Genomic DNA, 22,574 nt, shown 5'->3' with positions numbered 1-22,574 from the left:
TGGCTGTTCTGTTAAGCACAAGCTTCGATGGCTTCCCCAGTGCCAGGAAACCAGTACACACTTCATTCATAATTTCTCTGATACAGCAACAATGTGTGCCAAATATGTGGAACTCAAAAGGGCCTGTATCACACAGAGAGAATGATGATTAAATAAACTGGGAGTGTTTAAACTAATAACGCAAAAACTTCCCTCTCCCACAGTAAGTGCAGTGAGCTGATCTAGTTAACATTAAAAGTCAAATTCTGCCTTTTTACAAACACACAACTTCCATAAGGCCTTATTTGCATCACAGCTTACAAAAATTTTAAAATCCTTTAAAATCCTTCCCTAATTTAAGATTAGAGGGACTCCAGAATACCCTTCTAGGAGACTTCTTGAAACACTAAGCAAAAACCTCTGCACTTCCATCATGAAACTTGAATGCTTCTTCACATTCATAGGGAATAATTAAATGACAGGCCTTGTGCCAGTCAGCTATATACCAACAGGACTGATCATTCTGAGATAAATAAACTATGAGGTTCATGAGTTTATGTGGGGAGGAGATGCCTTGTTGAAGCAGCTGCCCATGGCTGTAATTTTCAACCATCATAATTCAGGGAGGAAGATCTTTTCAGTGGGAATTTCCTTTTTTTTATTGCAAGATTGCAAATCTGCAGTTTCTTGAGGCAGGTGGGTATCGGCACTCCAAGGGAACACACACAAACTGAGCTCCCTATACCTCACCAGGGGTCTCTGCTTCCAGGCATGGTCCCTACTGCCTGAAGTCTTGTGCCCTACCTCACATGAGCCCAGCTGGAAAGGCTTTGTGCCCACCACAGTCACAACACACCCAACAGACAAAACCAGTCCTTAGAACCTGGCACTGATCTGACAGAAGGCTTGTGCTGCAAGGTCTAGGAACTTGCAAAGCTGTACATTTCAGTTTATACAGATTCATGCTTTAAGGAAGTCAAAGTCACCATCAACACTGGCAGATCTACCCGGCAATAAAGCAAAGATTTCAAAGTTCAAATCCAGCAAATGGGACCGTATCTCAGACTTTCCCCTTCTCCCAGGTAAATATATCAACATCTAGAGTGCAGATATTCTGAGGTCTTTTCCTCTGACCACTGTTCCATTTAATTTATTTCATGTTCTTATCTCACCTGAGTCACACCGATGTACAGTAATTTCACGATTACAAGCCGCACCATTTTGACTTAAGTTTTGCTCCATACCCGGAAGTGCAGCTTGTATTTGGGAGTGGCTAATATATGAAAAAAATTCAGAAATTTGCCAACCGGAAATGTGAGCATGCAGCAGCCCCGAGTCGGGGCAGCTCCGCGGCAGGGGAGGGGGAGCTGAGCCGACCCCGCACGGTCCTGAGCCAGTAAACGCCGTGTTCCCGCAATTCTGTTACTAAATGGTCACTTTGTGAAAGTTGCACGGGGATCCTCGCTGCGAACAACAGAGTGGCTTACAACTTGGGTGCGGTTTGTGTATGAACAAAGAACAAAATGTTGCCAACACCCAGAGGATGCGGCTTATAGTCAGTGCGGCTTGTAATCGTGAAATTACTGTACTTTAATACCACTTGTGGTTTTGTGAAGCTACCTCTTTTCTTACAAGTGGCCTGAAATCTTTCATTTGGCACAAGTAAACCTACCTTTGATGGCTAAGAAGGTAGGAAAGGGGAAGAAGGACTTAAAAAAAAACCAAAACAAAACTCCAGTCCTAGTTGAAAGTGGAGTAGGATAATAAAACAAAATTATTACAGTGCATAAAAATAGTTTAAAAATCCATCTATGCATTCACCGCACTTCGGGTTCGGACCAAAATTTTAGTCAAAATGGTGTGGCTTATAATCGCAAAATTACTGCACTCTTTCTTAAGGAAAAAAAACCAACCACCACACCAAAAACTATACACACAAATGCAATGAAACCCACAGCTCAGACAGCTAGTCTCTGTTATAAATATATGGAGGGGGGAAGCAGGGGGACAACTCATGTGTGTGTGAGAGATTTGATTTTTAATATGGCTTTGTTTTGGGGATGAAAAACAAGGACTGAGTATTTCCCAGCCTCTGCTTATGCAGATATATCTTTCAGCACCTCTTTACCAGTTACACAAACTACTCAACTGCAACGCTATATAGTAAAAAGAAAACAAACACACACACACACCCTACACAGAACAAAAACAAAAACCCCATATACAGAAAAGAAAACCTCCACAACTATAATGACTTAAATCTAGTGTTGACCTGATAACCTCCTTTGGCACACTGGTCAGACAGCTGGTTTAAAAATCCCAGATTCACTGATTCCAAATTATCACACATAGAAAAGCTTATTTTAAACAAATGTGCTGAAGGCCAATCTGCTTCTCACCTCCTTTGCATATTAAACACAGTTAGTGGAAGTAGTTGAAGTATTTTACTTGACTTCCTGCAGAAGTTTTAAACTGGGAATTATTACAGAAAAAAAAACCAGCTAATAGGAACTTGTTTGTGTTTTAAGCACCATTTCAGAGGCATTTAACCAACTAAAATAAATTACTCTTCACCATTAACTTTCTTAACTTACAAAACACTTGGGGGAATTAAGATTAATGCATCCTGAAGGGAGAGACTTTCATGAGTATCAGTAAGATCTAAGTGGCTTGTGGGTTTATTTTTGTTGTTGTAGAAGTTGGGAGTTTTTTTAATGTATTTGGTATTTAAGATTATTATTCCTTTAGAGTCTCAAGAGTTACTGGTAATAACTCTGTATCTACTTAGTTATAAGCATATTTCTACTTGTTTAAAAGCCTACTGAAAAGAAGCTTTAAATGACTTGTCCTTTGCAAGTGGGCGACAGCACAAGCCTGACTGTGCTGGAAGAGCACAGTAGTTTACTGGGTTATAAAAGCAACTGCTATTTACTCTCTCATGCCAACTCTGCTCTCTCATCTGTGTCTCTCTTACAGCAGGTTTGGCAGAGCACTCAAAGCCTCCAAAATTAGGCATCCTGCTAAGCTCAAGACTGGGAAAGTAAGCCAATGTCTCTTCTGCAGATACTCAAGCAGCTGCCATGAACACTGCAAAGCCTCTCAACACCAGTACAGTGTGATACATACCTTGACACTGGTAAAAGCTGCTATATGCTAGCAATAAGTCAAGAAGAATCAAAATAAATCATTATGGAAGACAGCTGTGGTCTCACAATATCCAAGGGTATCAAAGCAAAACTGTTTGAAGACTCTTCTATGCAAGATGCTCAGCACCTCAAGTCCATGTCACTTAAAGTCAGATCCTATGTCATACAAAGAAAGGACAATTGCAAGTTAACTGAAATACTTCAGGAAACAAAAGGCCAAACTGCAGCTGCATCTAAGGGAAGACAAGTCTTCAAGCAACAACAAATTATTTGAAATCTGAATCTCTCAATTGCACAGAATTTGGATCTAGCAATTTATAAAAAGAGAATGGGCTAAGTGAAAAAAGGGGGATGAAAATCCCCTCTCCAATCAAGATTTTGGCTCAGGCTACAAAGGAAATGCCTACTGGAAGAAATGTGAGACGGCTCAACCAAGTTTGGGAATTAGAGCACTCTAGTTTAGTTTCTTCTGCATGACTGGAAGCTGGGAGCTAGATTAAGTGCCAGAGCACTGAAGTGTAAGCAAGGCTTCTAATAATGGCAGCTTTTGTGGTCCTCTACTAGAGAATCATTCCTTCTGCATGTAAAACTGTAGAGATACATCCACATGCTGTTCAGATAAGCATTTGCCACAAACTCTGAAAACAAAGAGAAAGCTTGCAATGCTAACACACAGCTTTTGCATATTCAGGAAAACACAGAACACACAGAGTGGGGCTTTTCAGGTTTGGATGTTGGGGGTTTTCTTTCACTTTTTAAAATATCAACATTGAAGAAGTGACCTTGAGACACTTATTACCTTAAAGGGGCAACTCCTTGTAATTGAATCATTGTTTTGCTTTGAAGTAACAACACAGTCTTGAGGGACTCCAAGAAACTCAAACAGGTTACACGTCAAATTAGAAGGGGTTTAGCTGTAGAGTTTTTTTTTTGTTTGGACTGCAGTTTTTGGGGTTTTTTTTGTTGCTGTTGTTGTTGGGTTTTGATTGATTCGTTTTGCTTGGAGTTTTTTATAATTTTTTATGTTTTTTATGCTTGGTTGGTTTAGAGGTTTTTTTAAGTGACGTGTATTTTACTTTTAGAGTAACTGCTTCTTAGGTGAAGCTGATTCTTCAGAAACTTCATTCTGACAAATGAGCATTTTAAGACTTGGTAATTCTGCCTATAGTATCAAAAAATTCTAAAAGAAATTCACCTCCTTCCAGTTTCTACCAGTAAATGCTCACGCCTCCCTTGGGAACCCAGTCATTTAGCTTTATTGTAATACAGCTGCTCCAAAATGAACCAGGCATTAAACTCGGCACCAACCTCCCCTCTTATAACACACACTGTACACCTAACAAGTCTTTCTGTGATACAAATTTCATGCTCCACTCCCTTGCAAGTACTTTTCCAGTGGATATATTACAGATAGGAGCACCATTAAAAAAAAGAAAACCCAAGACACCCAAGAACTCTAAAGTTCCATAGGGAACTTACCTTCTTTTGCTTCTTAAACATACAGCAAACAACTCAGACATTTTTTAATACAGTTTTTTAATGTACAGTAAATAAAGGCGAGTTTTTTAAAGGAAGAACATCACAACTCTAGTTTAAAAAATATTAATAACCCATTAAATACATATCTTCCTGTCTGTGAAAATGATTAAATGGAATTCATACAATACTTTTCCTTTGTGCCAAGACAAGTCTTCCCTACCAGGTCCCAAAGGAGCAGATGTCTATCACTGTTATTTTAATCACCTAACGCACACAAAATTATGTCATTCTAAGTCTCAAAAAGAAATTAAATAAACATCTAGAGACTTTTAATAATGTTAATTATGAAAGAGAACACACAGTGGCAGGTCCACAGGGGCCATTTCTGTCTGTTGAGCAGATTTTTATTTAGGCACTTTTACTGGCCATATGAGGACCCAGCAGAATTTAAACACTTAACTCTCCTTCAAATCCATCTCTTAATCATAATGGAAAACAGACAGGCAAAAGCTCACACAGTTTATATTCAAACAGCCCATCTAAACAGCTATTTCAAGAAGTTATTTTGCTTATTCAAAGCACAGTGTGCACACACTTTAATTTGCTGCTTTATTTGCTCCTTAGAGTTTGTTCACTTTATAAATCCTTCTCTTCAAAAAACAACATGTGCAAATGGGAGATGTATGCATGCATGAGGAAGTGATAACATTTCAATTTCTGTGCATTCATGAGCAGGTGCCTTCCTTAATTTCCATTGGTATAAAGTCCATACACCATGTAAAGTAGGAAAAATACCCTTTCCTGTGAGTTGTCTTCAGCAAAGAAATTAGCACACTAAACCCCTCCTGTCTCCAGGTTTGTGACTTTCTCAGCAGGGTAAAATCCCACCATTCTTAACCAGGGTAAGTGTCTCCACAACCTCCATGCCCATTTCTTGGCCCAAGAGCACTCATGTTTGCCAAAAGCACGGGAGGCCAACATACTCAAGCAGATCTTTACAACACAAATCACAAAAGTTTTCAGAAGTAAATAAAATTCTGCATTAGATCCAAGATGTACCACACAATTCTGAAACTCAACACTCCTACTGCTTCAACAGACATCTCAGATACCTGTTTCAGATGAAAATACACTGTGGGAAAACTGCTGTCAGGTCTAATAAGCCATTAAAAAGAGCAGTGTATGAAAAGGTGAAAGTTCATAACAGAGCTTTGTATCAAAAGCTGAACTAGGATGCTGTTGAGTGGAAAGCCAAGGCCAGCTGAGTTACAGGTACAAGGACACCTTTACTTGCTCAACACCACAGGACCACAGATCACTGCCTGGAACACCAAATTTTAATGTGCAGTTGTGTGAAATCAAGACCATGGACTGAACCCTGTGTGTCACAATACAGAATGTGACAACCTCAAGGAAAGTGAAACTGGATTAAATAGCACTTTTACAGGCAGAACTGCCAATAAAATAAGAAAATAAATCACTACTTGTCATTAAAAAGCAGAAGTTATTTGCTTTGGTAACTGGTATGCAATTAGGGGACTGTTCAGCAATCATACTTTTTACATTTGTGGAATTCATCTCCTCTCTTTAAAGACTTCTAAATGAAAAGTACTAAATGACATGGAACTCGTTACAGACACAGAGACAGTAAAGCCATCTTTAGCTTTCATTATCTTTTAGCAAAAAATTAACGTCAAAGTTATTTTCAGCTGTAAGCGGCATGCAGGCCGTTTTCTAACCTACCCACAATTGGCAGACTCTACAAAACTTAATTCATCCCTTTGCAAAATTTTTACTGACAAAAATAGAACATTTGCCCAAAACTGAGCCAGCAGGACTAAACACGGCTGTTTGAACTTATATCTCAAACCTAATATCCAAAAATACGTATGTAGTGGAGGATTGAAATACTCTGTGGCTTTAGCATTGGTAACAACAGCAACAGTCAAGGAGATTAACATTAGGCCTTGGTTTTTGTTAAGGAAAGTCACACACTCTCACATTACTCTTTTTAAACCATATAAAGGTCACCAAGGACACTGTGGATGCGTTCTGCAGTTCAGACATCCCAAGAATTGCTCTCAATTAACATGTCAGAGGTTAAGTAAATGCTGCTATGTGGGAACCAAACAGTTATTCCAAACTGTAAAATTTTACAGGTCACCTCCATCTGCCACTGTATTTTAGGACACTGTTCCTCTCTTTCCTTGGCTCAGTTTCTTCCTTTATCTGCACAATACACTCACTCCCCCCTAGCCTATTAAGCAAAACAAAGACAAGACTGCAGACATATGTCAGGCTACTCTGACCTTTCCCATATTCCAGCTCCAGGAAAAAGTTTAAAAACCAACCCATTCTCTTACATCTGAGGTCACTATTTCATTCTGCATTAATGCACACAGAACCACAAGGAAAAAAACCGCATGTCTCTAAAATCAGTCCTCCCTTAAACTTCCATATAGAATTCAATCTAACAGCCAAACTGCATCCTAGAATCACAGCCAGTAATCTTAATCAGGTGTCCAACAGCATGCTACTAAGTCACTTGGAATGGTACCTCTCACCAGCCTGGGAACACTTTTAAAACTGACCTCTGCAGAAACTTATTTCAACTCTGAAACAGAAATATTTATTTAGTTCCTCTGGAAATTATCAAGACAATTTTCGCTAACAAAGCATCCAACAATCTGGCTGCTAGTGATGAGTCACCTCTTTCCCACTGAAATACCTGATAACAAGACCTATACAAAATTATGATTTTTGTGATTCTTGTGTTTGTTCCACTGCAGCAGAGTGGTATCCATTTTCAGCTGAAGAACTGAATCAAAGACTAACATCACTGGCTCAGCATTTCCCAGAATGGCTGCACCAAGGTCAGTCATACCCTTGGCCCTGCACCCAGGACTACAGTAAGCAAATGTCTTCATGATTCACTGTGGACAATACCAGTCTTACACACAACCTTCATGTCTCATGATCATGCTCCTGCACAAGAGAAAGCCCAACTCAAAATATTTTTGTCAATGCAGAACCAAGAAAGCTTCATTAAGCTAAGTATTGCATAAATACATATAGACAGTGTGTGCCTGTAGCAAGTTTAAACTAACTAGAAGTCAAATGAAGAACAAAAGTGGAAGCAAATACACAGCTAATAAGGCTCTACTCCAGGTTGTGCCAGTGGCAGAACCTCGAGTCCTGAAAGGCCCACTGCCTTACTGAAACACAGATCATCCCTACAACAGTACCTTACAAATAACTGATCTGTCATAGGCGTTTATTTATTGTAGACTTGTGAGAAACAGACTTCATGGTTGCTCACTGCTGCTTCGTGCAGCTGTAACTTCAGGCCACAAGAGCATGCACACTACCTCTGGTAGGTGCAACAGCACAGTTGCCAATGCAGAAAATTTTGGAGACTATGAATACAGCCCACTCAACTGTAGAGAAAAGGGAGAGAACTGCACTTAGGAGTGCATGAGATCAGCAAAGCATTTGAATTAAAAAGAGTTTCTGTTGAAGTTTTGGATACCTTGTTCATGAGAAAGCTGACACTCTCAGTTAATAATTCTGGAATTTAAATCTCGAGATGAAGAAAGGTTGTCCCTAAGCCAACACTGTTCCTAGGGAAGAGGAGTCAAAGGAAAGCAGTCACTCAGGTACAGTATAGCTTAACCCGACAAATGGACAAAGCTATCAAAAAGAAGTTGAGTTTTATCTAATTTCAGTAGGCCATCAAGGGTACAAACTTTCCCCCTAAGAACAGAAAAATACTTTTTTGACTTCAGGGTGTGTGCATTTACATGCATTTCTAGCATTTTGCTGTTTACTTTGCTAAGGACTAGATTACTATCCCACTAGAAACAGCCTGACTAGTAGGGAAAGATTCCAGCTCACACAAGAGGCCACTGGTACTTCCAGAGCTTTATTTATAGCTTGAGTACAGTTGCCAGTCCCTAAGCTGTGCCCAAATCTGGAGCTCCAAGTTTGAATTCCTCTTTACAGTTCAGTTAAGAGCTCTAAACCTGACAGTACTTCAACTACAGAAGTGGGAGTTGTTTACTGATCTGGAAGCTACTGGTATTGCAAGACCTTCACTGATCCACAGGGAAAAACAGCATTTGTCTCAGCCTAAAAACAAACTTATCTCTATTCCAGAGGTTAGAAACAGCCTCAGAAACTCATGGGCAGCTACTATCCTTTAACAGACCTGATAAAAACTCTGCTGCATGTAGTTGTTTCACACAAGTATAGAGCAGCAAACTAGAAGGAGGATACAAGTCTGAAGAAATATGCCTTAAAAGTAAGATATCCTTGCCCTCCATGATCTCTGGGCCCAGCTAAGTGATTTAGATGAGGACAAAAGGATTTGTGGTAGTATAGTCAGTAAATTCAGTGAATTGCTTCTCCTTTACCTACCCCCCCTCACTTCAATGAGAACACTAAGGGTTTTATGAGTTTCTTACTGAAGTTGCACATACCACACAGTCAACTCTTTTCAGAGCTGTGTCTCAGCACAATTTTTTTAAATTAAGAGATATTTCCTTTAGAAACCTCTTAGAAACACGAGGTAATCTGCTAGGTATTTAGCAGCCACAACTGCAGGGAACAGAGGCAACAAAAATACAGCCATGACCACACTGTAGCATTTCTTCCAACAGCATTTCTCATCCACATACTCCAGATGTGACCATAATACCCACCCAGGCATAGCCAAGGGATGATCACATCCTTATATTTTGTCAGCTTCAAGTCTTTAATGTAAATGCAAGGAATTTTTGCTTCAGAGTGCAATACTGCTGGAGTGATTACTGACATTTTTGAAAGTTAGGAAACCAGCTGTTTTCAAAACAGACCTTTCCATAAAGCTCCTTTTTTTATTAACTGGTATGAAAGTGATTTTTAGTTCCTTAGAAAAAACACTAAACCCAAAGATTGACACATGAGCAGAGGAAGCACAATAAAGTCAGTTCAAGCTTCCCCTGCCAGCCTGCCTTAGGCTTCTTTCAAAACTCTACAGGTACAAGCATATTATCCAAGCACTGCAGATTCAGGTACTGCTCTTACATGGAATCTTCAAGTAGCAGCACCTACAGGATTTAAATATTTGCTACAACACTGCAAAGGGAGAGGCTAATACCCTTCAGATTCTCTAGCATTCTTCCATCTTCTTTCAGTTTAAAGACAGACAAGCACTGGAATTCAGTCACAGCAGGAAGAGTCACATAATGAGCAAAGAAATTCACACTACGAGCAAAGAAAACTTTCTGCTGTGTTCAGCCTTTTCCAAGATATGGCACCAATTCCAGGAGTTTTATGATCAGCCATTTCTCCAGTGAACCAGTAGCATAACCACTATTAAATGCAATTAATTATATTATCCTGAATGCTCATAAAATCCCACAGCAAAATGAGTCATATGCTCTGTTTCAAAAGAGAGGCCCTCTCAAGTCAATAAAACCTGCAAAGGTACAACCATTGAGAGAATGGGCAATGCAAAGACATTGCATGGTATCACTGGCAACAAGTATTAGGTAGCCAACAAATAAAAACCACCAAAGCCAGTAGCAACCAATGCTGTCCTCTGTTTTAGGAATCGCAACACTGTTTTTCTTAGTAGCCACCAGCAATGAACTCTTATGCAGTCTTTTAAAAGATGCAAGATGGCAACACTTCAGAAAACTGTGAATGAACAAATTCAGTTAGCCGATTTCTAAAATAGAGAGGTTATTCAAGTAGAAAAAAGGCCTCTTCATTGCACTTACCCCTCCCATATTATGTTTGGTGAACCACAAACAGGGGCTTATCTTTAAAGCTTAAATCAAGCCCAAATTCCACCAATAACCTGGCTTGCTCATACTTATCTCCAGCAGAAACCCTCAGCTTATGAGATAAGGAAAGCGCCAACACTGTAATACTTGGAATTGTGCTTCTGGATCAGACCTGTCCTTGTTTTCTGAAGTAGCATTATCTGTATTAATGAGAATTTTGCTTTAATGAAGAGATCAGCTACACAGATATACAAGAAATCTGATATTGGATACAGACAGACTAGACAATTACATGATCTGAAATGTCAACTACCTTCTGAATACCAGAATTAATTTTAGCAGGCACTTACATCACCTTCCTCAGATACTGTCTACAGTACCATGAATTTGTGTCACACTCTTGATTGCTCCTGCCCAGTACAGAGAAGGGCAAGTATTCTTTCATACCTACCAATATTCTTCAAAAAACAATTAGGAAAATGCTGCTTCATTCTAGACAATCTGGTCTACCAAATTCAGCAGTTATGGCATAAACTTGACTTTGGTCCATTAAGTGAAGAAGAATGTAAAATGTCAAGGCCAATATTGTGTTTTTAGGAGCTTTTGTTTCTCTTGAGCAAGCAGAAAATGTGTATTCCTATTGTTTGTCAGGAACTTTTCCCACACAGTCTGCAAACATGTTTTCAGTCAGTAAGACACTAACTACCCTCACTTTAACTTAGGTTAATGTTTTTATACTACTTCATTAAACAATGAACATAACTTCAGCCTATTTTAAAAAATCTCTAACATTCAGGAGAGAAGTAGCCTAACAATATTTAATTATTAAGACTAATATATCAAAGCATCTATTTGGTTGCATGTTAAAAAACCCTAGTAAAACCTACCTAAATCATATACTAAATGACACGAAAACCTCCAAACATCTAACAGACATCAGTATAGATGCAACACTATACTCAACATCAATCTCACACAGGGCTCAATTACAGCATAGATGGCCTCAAGTACCCCCAGACTATGGAGAGTTGAAGGCTGCACACACCACATGAAAGGCAATCTCAGATTACCATCAAGATCTTGGATCTACCCTGAAGATATGATTGTGTCAAGGAAAAATAAGTTTCTTATATAATGTTATTACCACAAAAAAAAAAGTTATTTTATTCTAAACTTTGTTGTAATTACATTTTCAGGACCAAATGCAAAGACTGATGAGCTCTCAAGACTGCTTTGTTTACATACCATATATACAGTCCTCAGGCAGCAAGTTTCACAGTATTTAATTTCTGGACTACAATAGGAACATCACTGTTACAGCTGCTATGGCAAGCCTCAGGTACTGTTTTCCATTGAAAATTCTGTGTCTTAACCTATTTTAGTTGTTGCTAACTTTATTGGATTAGCTCAACAGCTAGGTCAACAAGCAACATAACACATGACTCTGAATCACTTTTTTCCTGACTCTGATCTTACTCCAAGTACTTTTAAAAGAGGTCAGAGTATCAGCTTCAAGAAAGGAGAAAAAAAATAAATAAAAAGGCAGCAGCTCGTGAAAGAGTTTCAACACCTGAAGGACCAGACCCTCAGACAGTACATCTTGTGGGGGCACGAAGAAAGAATGTTAGGACTGATCTCTCTTGTAGACTCTATGTGCATTTAAACTATTTACTGAGTTACAGAAACAAACAGCAACAAGAGGGCAAAACAAAAAAAGCAACCCACTAAACCCAAAACTTCAGCCTCTAGTTATGACCAAAATGGAATTTCCCCTTAGAAATCACAAGCCTCAGGAATGACATCACATTGCATTAGCATCTCCAGATCTTAACAAGACACAGATCAGTTATCTTCAGAAATATACTATATCCTCCTCTACACCATCTCAAACCTGAGTTACTTTGTTCTCCTAGCAGGCTGCTGGAACTTGCACAGATGAGTCACACAGCCCATCTGACTGTGTCATTTTTCACAAGTGCCTTTTTTTCAGGCTTCCCTAAACAAGTTCAGGAGCAGAGTTGGGGCAAACACGTGGAAGAGAGGTAGGCAAGCTATTGAAGAGAATGGCATGAAAAGGCACTATGCTTCTCTTCTGTATTTTAAAGACAAGACCAATACACAGTCTCATCTCTATATGCAGAAAAGATGAAGTGTCCAGGGTAAACACACTGACATTAACTCCTATAATTTAGCTGGCTTATTCATTATATTGAGACACACAGAAGTATTTTAACAATCCTAAGTGGTTTCAGCCTGGTTTATATACTGGACAGCATTCAAATCTGGCAAAAGTTGTGCAGAAGGAAACAGTAGAACAGTTACCTCCTCATTAAGAAGTCCAAGTATACACAACAGTGCACATACAGAAATTCTATTTAGAGTAACTGAGCTCGTGCTATGCTCTCCAGCATGAGTCAACATGCTCATAACTCTGCAAAAGGCTCAGCTGTCACCACCCTGGTTTTAAGGGAGCACTGTTACAGTAGAGGAACACTGACAGTTCAAGAATGACACCCAACAAGTGCAGTGTGAGACTCTGCAGTCATTCCTGCACTTCACTCTCCTAGAGGAGTTCCGAACAAACAACTGCTTGAACACCAAAGTAGAGTTTAAGAAGTCTACCTTCAAGCTAAGCAGAGATTTATTTTTCCTATCAATTTAAGGTTTACATTCTAGTGTTAAAAACATTTTTACCAGGATTTTCTAGTAGCTCCTTTAAGAAAAGGTTTCCTGTTTTAAAAACATCTCATACCTAGAAATACTACTTCCATTTCAGCAAACCCCTTCACATACACAATCTTACCACAAAACAGCCCTTTTAGTACATGCATGTCCAAATGCTATGACAGTCTTTGAGGACAATAACTTTAAAAATAATAAAAAAAAAAGAAAAGAGGAAGGCAAGGAAGCAGCCTCTGGCCATGAGAAATAGATGGAGAAGATAACCGTATTGTCATTTTCAGAAGAAAAAGTATGGTTGAAAGTATTTTACACAAACACAATTTCCTCTCCATTTCCTCTAGCAAGCTCCTCTGAGCCCCCAGCCCCTGCACTAGCTAAAGCAGTACAGCTATCACCACAGATTAATGAGCAGAGAGCAGAAATCTCACCTGATAATAAGTCTTAATGTTTCTGATCAAGATGGTCAGGTTTTGAACCCGAAGATAGGTATCATTATTTACATGCTTGTTGACACGTTGGTTGGTTGGTCGAGGATCTCTGTTAAAAAGGAATAAATAAAATATTACTAATTAAACTGGTGTTAAGACTTAACACCTCAATAACACATTTAAATGTATTAATTAAATACACTGACAACTATAGGGCACATATGCATTAATTCATGCTAGAATAAGCTCATTACCTCTGCACATACATGTAAGTTGGAAATATTTCCTTCTTGTCACAAAGTAGCCTACTGAAACTCCCACAGCACTTCAGGTCAGCTTCCCTTCTTATCCATAATTTCCCCTCAAAAAAGAGCATATCTAGTTTGTGCAAACTAGATCAAAGCAGTCTCTGATAATATGGAGTTTCCCTTATTCAAATAAAGGCAAGCCTAGGAAATACTATCATGCCTTCCTTGGCTTTGGACTTTGATGACAAGAAGAGGGTATTAATGCTTGATCAGTGATTGCTAAAAACTGTAAAGAGCAGATGTATTATAAACAGAAAGAAAAAAAAATACTGTTCTTATTACCCCCATATAATATAATTACATCTCATATACATGCTACATTTTTTTTTTATTTTAAAAATGAACCAAAATTGCACTTGAAGCAATCTTATTTCTAAAAATAAAAAATAAGTTAGAAAAAAGGTTGCAAATAATTTCATACAAATATACACCTTCGGATCATCTCTGTATACTCTAAGACGTTGAAAAAAACAAACCTGAAAATCTTTATCTGCCAATAGCACAGATCAAAGTCTTGTGTTTGCTCTCTAATAATGACTCTTATCAGCAGACTCCTTCCTACACAATCCAAACACCTGCCTCCCACAGCTCTGGCTGTTAATTAAGCCATTCACAGCTCTTCCAGGGCCAATTACTGAACTGAGGCGTTGACAAGGAAATAAAAGAGGAACTGATCCAATATTTATTTTTAAAATATATCTGCCGATGTTTATATAAGCATGTCAAAGAGCTTTTATTGTTTTTAATGCACAACTATTCCACAGCACCTCTTGAGTGAAAGTAATGCTATAGGAATAAGTATGAAAAAAATACATAGCCCAGAGATGAGAGAAAACTGCCTTGACAGCAGATAACATCAGACAGTATTTATGTACGTGGATTTAAGCAGATGACCAATATTGGCATAAACTAGCAAGACACTACACCGCCTTTCCAGCAGCAAAGGATTTTGTATATGGATTTATACCATAATAAATTATGAAACAACAAAAAGAGGCAACTGCAACAAGCGTTTCAAATAAAACCTGTAGTAAGTATTCTATGATACTGCTGCTCAGGTACAGGAGTGCAGAAGCCATACTTGTCAGTTTGACAGGATAGGTCCTCAGTGAGGGAGAAGCATAAATGACACCTGGGCTAGAGCTCAGACAGCACCCTGCCTTCTCAAAGGAAGCTGGACACAACTTTTTTAGGCCATGATAACAAACTGGGAAGCTAAAAGGGAAGAAACATTCAGTAAAGAGAAGCTGGCCAAACAAAAGGGTCAGTCTACAGTTCTCATTTCCATGTGAAAGCTCATGCAAACAGCACACTGCCACGCTACTGGCCACTGTCTGGCAGAGTTCCCAGGTTTGTGGACAGGAATTGACATCTTTGACTGGCTAGCAGTCACTGCTCCACAATCCTTCCCAGAACTGCACAAAATGGGGCAAAAATCTACAAAACACACTGAGCAGCCACAGGAAAGCAGAGGCTATTTCTTCAACGGCTGCAGCAGTGGAACTGCAGGACTTGGATAAAGTTTTAGGCACACAAGAGACAGAACAACTACTTCCTAGACACAATCTGCTCATTTTTGCACAGCAGAGGAGACTGTTACAAGAAGGTAAGCACAAGCAGGACCAGGCCCTCAGGAGCAATTCCAGAGCTTTTATCCTATCATCTTCGTTAAGGGTAATTGATTGCTCCAAGAGCCCTTAATGCCACTGACCTCAGGGTCCTTAACCTCCAGCCAAGCTGCAGCAGAGCATAGCTCTGGCACTCCTGCCACTTCTCGATCACAAAGAAGTTAAAAGCTTTTCTGAAAACAGAATGTAGTTCAAAAACATGTTTTCTGAACATCTTGTGTAACCAGCTTCACACAGCACCTCAGCTTACTTCAGAGAGGACCCTCTGCACAAGATGTGGAAGTGCAGCACAGCCTACACTTCAAACTGCCCCAGCACTTATTGCCTTCACAGGAAAATGGAACAACTCCTTCTCAACAAGAGACATCCCACTTATTCTTTCTGTGCTTAAAGACAGCCCTACCCTAAAGAAGACAGGGCTGTTGGTACCACATTTAATACATTATAGAACCTGCCTGTATGGCGAAACTTGTTCATCGAGAACTTTATAGAAGGAAGCTCTTTGTAAGGATCACATTGAAAATTAAAGAGGGATTTTTTTTTTTTTTTGAACACTAACCAAGTAACCCAAACAATTTCATGTCTGGGGGTGGGGAATGTACCTGAAAAAAAATCCCTGAACACCACCTCAGATGCTTTTTCAGTCCTTTGATGTTTGGTCTCTCCCTTACACACAAATATCATGAAAACTACATTTCTTTTATTGGAAAGCCACCTACTTCTCAAAATCAAAAAAGTTATTTAGGTAAGACTGAGAGGTCATGGCTGAGGTGTAACTTAGGGAAGTATTCCACAAACTCACCCAAGCCAAATAAACAGAAAGAAATTCTCACTATATACCCAAACATTTTAAACAAGTCATATGGTTTGTAGATGATCATGAGTCTTCTAGGAACAGAGAGGAAAGGGGCAAGAGACACAGGACAAGTGACAAGTTCAGCAGGCGTGGGAGTACCAACACAATTGCACAATGATGCAACTCCTTAAGTAATCGATTCATAAAAGTAACCACCGAAAAAAATACCATTTAAATTTTAAAATTCAAAATTACAATCCCATTCTTACAATTTAGAAGCCATTTTGATGAGCAAGGGGAAAGCCCTCAAATCAGGCCCAAGGGTTAAAAGATGCCAGAAGGAAGCGACTGGCTCAGCATTCCTGCAGCACTTCACTTTGCAGGCAAGACACTAAATATACACCACACTGGGGCTAGCCTAACTCTCCCACCATCCAACTTCTTCCTCTATCAAATGAGACCATGACACTAAGGCTGGCAAATTGCTAAATTGCCTAGAACATCATGGAAAAATGCACCTCTATATAACATTCTAAAGTTTTAAATTAAGCAGATGCACATCTGTAACATATCTTCTGGCATTTGTGCCATTTGCTACAAACCACGAGGAGCAGGCACTCACTAGGTGGCTGTTCCTGTCACATGGCCTAAATTCAAGACAACAGATAACGGTACCACAGACCATGACAGCAACTGAAATAGAAAAACTTATTACTGTGCATTGTTATAACACGATTTTAACACAAATAGCATTATCAGCAGTATTTCTAACACACATTCATGTTTGCTAAATGTTTGGACAGAAAAGCAGTCTATTTTCAATTCGAAGAATTGGAACAAGCCAACGTGAAAACACTTCTATGCCTGTATAAACCTCCACATCATTTCTTACAGGAAGTTTTATTTGGGAAGTTGAATGGGGCAAATATCTGCTTATGCTTGTACGTATTATGCCACAGCTGCAACTGTAACACTGAAGGCAGTCATTGCAGTGCCACCACGTGCTAATTCCATACCAGGAAGTGACACAGCCATCTGAAAAAAGTTCTTTAACGTGTGTCTGCCGAGAATCTCATTAACCTGGTACACATAAATCCATCAACAACACAAACCTGAAACACAGCAGCTTCACTTTGAAGATAAACAAACTTTTTTGTAGGCAGAGCATTCAGCCAGTACTGAAAGTCTGCAAAAATCAACACTGTCCCTCATGCATGATCAGGTTGGGATATACACTTGAGCAGGACACAGGCAAAGGAAACCCTTCATCTACAAAGAATTATTTGAAAAATCATTTATCTTGTTTTAAAATATAAGTGGGGAACCAAACACTGCTGTCTGACTCTTGCTAAATTTAACTCATTTAACAGCTCGGTGCTCCTACTGAGAACCAAACAACGCCCAGCTTTCTTAAAAACAGTCTTGTTTTAGTGAACACCAATAAGCAAAGGGATCACCAGCAAAGCCCAACAGCTGGTGTCCTACCAACTACAGTCTGCCTAAGCCTGGGCCAGGTTCCCCTCCTCTGCCCTTGTGCTACATTTGGCAAGCCTGAGCAAACCACACTTTATTCAAGGCTGGCATTCCCAGGGGCAGTTCGTTTCTGAAGAGGAAGAAGTTATGGCACAGGCCTATTTTCACCTCCTGTCACAGACCCAGCAGGGACCTGGCAGGCTGGAAAAGCAGCAGACAGCTGTCACACATCTCTGGTGACACAGCTGCCTTGCTGAGATGAACCCACCACCTAAAAAATGTTGGCACCACAACACAAAGCAGCTGGGATCTTCTCCACCCAAAGCTGCCATACAGCATTTTGGGAAAAAACAAAGAAATGCAGAAATTAGGGGCTGATAGAACTCCTATAGCCCATCCATGACTTAAACAGCTAAAGCTGTACTTTCCTTCAGCAATCTCCACTCAACAGGTATATCTGGATTTCTTCACAGATCCACCTGTCTTTTTGCCCTGAATTAAACTTAAAATTTGCTTCGCTGCAGGGCAGAAATGTTGTATTTTTAATAATGAATTCCTCAAGAATCTGGCTTTCAAAATCTTCACTGAAAGAAACAGCTTGATTTGCAGCAAAGTACTGCATCACACCAGGTGTTTAGATGCAAGCTCACACGTCCCTGTTATTTCTGTTCCAGTCATCAGGCAAGCAGGACAAAAAAAGTTCAAAGTGAAATAACACACAAATGATGAGGCAGAGCTGTCCACATCAGGAGCTCAGCTCTTTCCCCCTGCCACCCCCTACTCTCTACATGTGTGTCCATGCTTGCATCTGTGCTTTCAAGCAATCAACACTATCACAGCATGGCAAACCCAACTCCAAATTTATCAAAGGCCTGCATTAACAGGCTTTCAGCAGGAAGAAATCTCCAGCCAAGCATAGAAAGCCATCTTCAGTACCCAGGACTTAAAAAAACTAATGAGCAAGAATTTTTAAAAACACATATTTTTTATTCTGAAAGCTTTGTGGGGCAGAAATATGCCTCACAAGACTTGCCAGACTTACATGCAAGCAGAAATTACATTGCAATTCGTAAAGTTAAAATCATAGAAAAGTAAAGGTCAGTCAGCACCTCTTTTGAACACCTTGCTAGGTCAGGATACACAAATAAAATTGCAATCCTTCCTAAATTAAACAATCTTGGGCTCCCAGTACGAAGCTTTTGGTTTCAAGTTCTTTAGCACTTCTAAAGCTGCCTAAAAAGCGAGCCTGGTTGTAAATAATGGGACAGTTTCCACAGTGCTCATGCCTCCAACACTTCCCTTTCTGAGAACCATTGGCAGAAACGTTTGTTGGGAAAAAAGACACAAAAAAAACCGAAGTCCCACCAACTCAGTTACCTGACCCCTTAAAATCAGTAAACATGCCAGGGCACCTCTCACAATCACAAGAGATCAGACAAAATCCAACTAGTGTCACTGCACTCAGCCAGCCTGTATACTTATCTTCCTCATTTCCATGAGATGTAATAATTCTCTCCTCGCCCTCACCGTTCAGTTGCTCCCTCGACTTTAACAACTCTTACCTCCTTAGACATAGTTCAAAGGCCAATTACAAGTTTGCACACACCACCTAATAAAACTCTTCTAATAATGCCACAGTCATTCAAAAGCTACATAACTTCATAAAGTCATTATTAAGTATGACTTGCTTAATTTTTCTTGTTTTGAAATAAGACTATTGCACACATAATTATATAAATGCATTAGATAACAGCACTGATTAATTAAATCTGTAGCCAACTCAGCTGCTGGTCTTTGATAGGTTGGTCATCTCTGTGCCAAACACAATGGTCATAAATCAAAATTTAATTTCCCACACCTCGGAAAGCTACAAGCCTGGATCTAGACATTCATACTTGAGACTCTAATTTGCAGAAAACAATCTTTTTAAAGCGTATAATTATGCCTTTAAAATACTGGAAAATATGTCTTCTCTTTACAAGAGGCTTCTATCCCTGCAAACATTTTACACCACTAGCTTGTTATCCCTGTGTGCTGGCTGATCTGGGTTCTGTTCTGAATCGTGGATTTTCACCAGCTTCACTACTGAGGCGCCAGTTCACAATTTTCGCTCCTGGTAACATCAAGTAAAAAGAAAATTTTATTACCTTCTCACATAGAGCAGCCAGGTACTAGAAGATAACAAAACTTGACAATCTGAGTGGGTGAGGCATCGACTGTTAGACTTAATGATATTTCTCAACATTTTCAAGGACTCTAATATGAATTCTTCATTTAAATGCTTGGACTTACACTGCAAATCACTGGTCGAGGTTCAATTGCTTTCAGTCACTTAAGAGAGTGCACTGCCAAAACTGAGTGACTTCCAAACTCTCCTCCCCTGAAAGCCAAACACTTGTCCCTACAAAAGCTCTCAGATATATTTCAGAATATTTAAAATAAGATACAGGGAAAAGAGAAAATTGGCTCTGCATGCAGCACAGTAGATCAGCAACGGGAAAGGATGTGGTTAAAAACATAGCACAAGTCCTAAAAACGATTCACTTCGATGTTAGGGTATTTTCACCACTCCATCTTTTAACCAATTTCTAAGTTCCCTCAACATATGACTTTACAGTGCCGCCGGAAACAGGCAGCACTAAAACGTTTTTCCAAATTATGTATTTAGTATCGAAGTTTACACAAGAGCAGACAAAGTTCAGATGAAACCCTCCCACTAAAGCTTTATGATACAGTACTTTCATTTCCTTCTTTGTACTGCCACACACCATCCACTGCCGCGTTAACTAAGATAACCAAGAGAAAGAAAGAAAAAAAAAAGGAAAAGAAAGGAAAACCACACAGTCGCCACACAAAAATATTAGAAAAAGTAGCTAAAGAATTATGGAACTGAATTAGGTCGGAGCTTTTTTCCCTCCCCCCACACTGTTTTTTGATAATTTCAAAGAGCAACCAAAATGAAAATCGTGCCGGCCCCAGGCCGCCCTCCCCGCCTGAGGAGAGCTCCGGGCCGGGGCGCCCCCCTCGTGTCTGCCGCCCTCCGACCTCACTCACATTTGCAGCATGATTTTGTTCAGGACCACGCCATCCACCAGGTCCATGTAGACGCCGAGGTTGTCCTGGTCCCCGCTGCCCAGGTCCCCGAAGGTTTTCACCTGCCGGAGGAAGCACAGCAGCGTTGGGGGATGGCGGGCGGCCCCAGGCACCCCGGCCGGACAGGGCTACCCCGGGGCGCGCCCTCGCTCCCCGCCGCCGCGCTCTGCTCACCCAGGTCACCAAGGGGCTCTGCAGGAAGAGCTCCAGGAGCTCGGAGACGGTCACGTCCATGTCGCCGGGGCTCGGGCGGCGGCGGGAGGCTGCGGGAGCGGGGCCGGCTTACTCGGGAGACAAAGGCGCGGAGCCCATGGCCCGCCGCCCCGCTGCCCGCCGGGCGCTGCCTACAGGGCGAACAATGCGCGGCTCATCGCACCCCCGCCCCGAGCCCGGGGCCGCTCGCCGCGGTCCCTCCTCCCGACGGCAACAGGCCGGTCCTCCCCCGCCAAGCTCGCTCCGCGGCTGCAGTAAGGGGTCCCCAGGCAAGAGCGAGCCACGCCGGGAGTGACGGGGGTGCTCAGCCGCCACGGCAAATGTCCAGGAAGCGGGAGCAAAGGCGCGGAGCTCCCGCGGGACAGCTCCAAGCAGCCGCGCCCCTCCGACCGCCTCGGTACCTGTGGCGGGGCGCGCCCGAGCCCCGGCAATTAGACCCGGGCGGCGGCGGCGGCGTGAGGGGCAGCGGCCGCGGCCAATGGGAGGGGCGGAGGGGGCCGGCGCCGGCCAATGGGCGGCTGCGGGGGCGGGCCGCGGTGTGGGGTCGGGGCAGCGCCCGCACGCGGCTGCGAGAGCGGCCGCGGCCTCTGCCCGCGCGGCGGGGGCGGCCCCGCTCCCCGCCTCGCTCCGCTGTAACCGCGGTGATGCGCGGCCTCGCCAGGAAACTCGCCCGCGGGGCCGCGCCGGGGGCGGCTGTACCTGGCGGGAGCCGCCCGGCGCCGCGCCCTCCTCCGCTGGGAACCGCGCCAGCGCCGAGCGGGAGCGCGCGGGTCCGAAGTTTACGCTTTAAAAAGCCCGAAATTGCCCACAAAGTACTTCCAGACGTGCCGAGTAAAGCTCTCTCTGAGTGCAGCTCAGAGAACCGAGAGGGAGGAGAGGGAGCGAGGCGAGCGGCGCCGCCTGTTGCGCTGCCGCTCGGAAGGCACCGGGAGCAGGTGCCGGGAGCCGCCGTCCCTCGGGCACGGCCACCGCCGGGGGCCGGCTGCTTCCCTGCCCGACCGGACCTGTCCCCTCTTTAGTTAGGAAGAGAAATAATGCCACCTAATCTGGTTGATTGCCGCTTTATTTATCCCAGGCTCAGAACCTGAAGACAAATAATTTAGTCATGAAGCTGAACAGTGTAATGCACATAGTAGGGCTGGTTGTGTCGGGTTTTCTGTTTTGCTCTACTTTTCACAAATGTATCTCTGGTATTTATCAGTTTGTGCATCAGCCACTTAGTGCATTCTACCTATTTCTTTTTTTGATCATACTGAACTCACAAATAGATTTTTGGATCTTGCACAGTCCGACAAGACATCTGAAATTCTGATTATTATTAACCACCCACCTTCGATTCGTATAAGGGAGTGTGTGTATGTGCATCGACTGAGGGAAAGACATCTGTTGTTGTGCCTGAGGGACCAGAGCAGTTTGCAAGCAAACTATTACTAAATGATAGACACTGATGTTCATTGTAGAGGCCCGTTTGTCCCACTAAAGATCAGGTTTCATATCTGCTTCATGCAGATTCTTATTTTAGGCGGCCCTGTAGACAAGGACGGGTACATTGAATTGCAGCTTGGAAAGCACCTGTTTTTG

The 22,574-nt window shown here is 41.5% G+C and overlaps 1 protein-coding gene across 2 annotated transcripts in view; it reads right to left on the bottom strand.

Moving 5' to 3' along the window:
* Nucleotides 1-21,421, bottom strand: part of CCDC88C (coiled-coil domain containing 88C) — a 94,989-nt gene extending 73,568 nt beyond the window's left edge. For both annotated transcript variants that reach the window (XM_033062944.2, XM_033062947.2), the window contains exons 1-3: nucleotides 20,955-21,421; nucleotides 20,742-20,842; nucleotides 13,483-13,591 (exon numbers count right to left, since the gene is read on the bottom strand). In XM_033062944.2, the coding sequence (XP_032918835.1) occupies nucleotides 13,483-13,591; nucleotides 20,742-20,842; nucleotides 20,955-21,014 (270 nt within the window). In that variant the 5' untranslated portion in view covers nucleotides 21,015-21,421. The remainder of the gene's footprint in view (nucleotides 1-13,482; nucleotides 13,592-20,741; nucleotides 20,843-20,954) is intronic.
* Nucleotides 21,422-22,574: the final 1,153 nt, after the last annotated feature.

Source organism: Catharus ustulatus, chromosome 6, assembly GCF_009819885.2.
Source record: "Catharus ustulatus isolate bCatUst1 chromosome 6, bCatUst1.pri.v2, whole genome shotgun sequence".
NCBI classification, from domain to species: Eukaryota; Metazoa; Chordata; class Aves; order Passeriformes; family Turdidae; genus Catharus; species Catharus ustulatus.
Note: the sequence above shows the minus strand (reverse complement) of the source record. Positions and strands in the feature narration are given on the sequence as shown.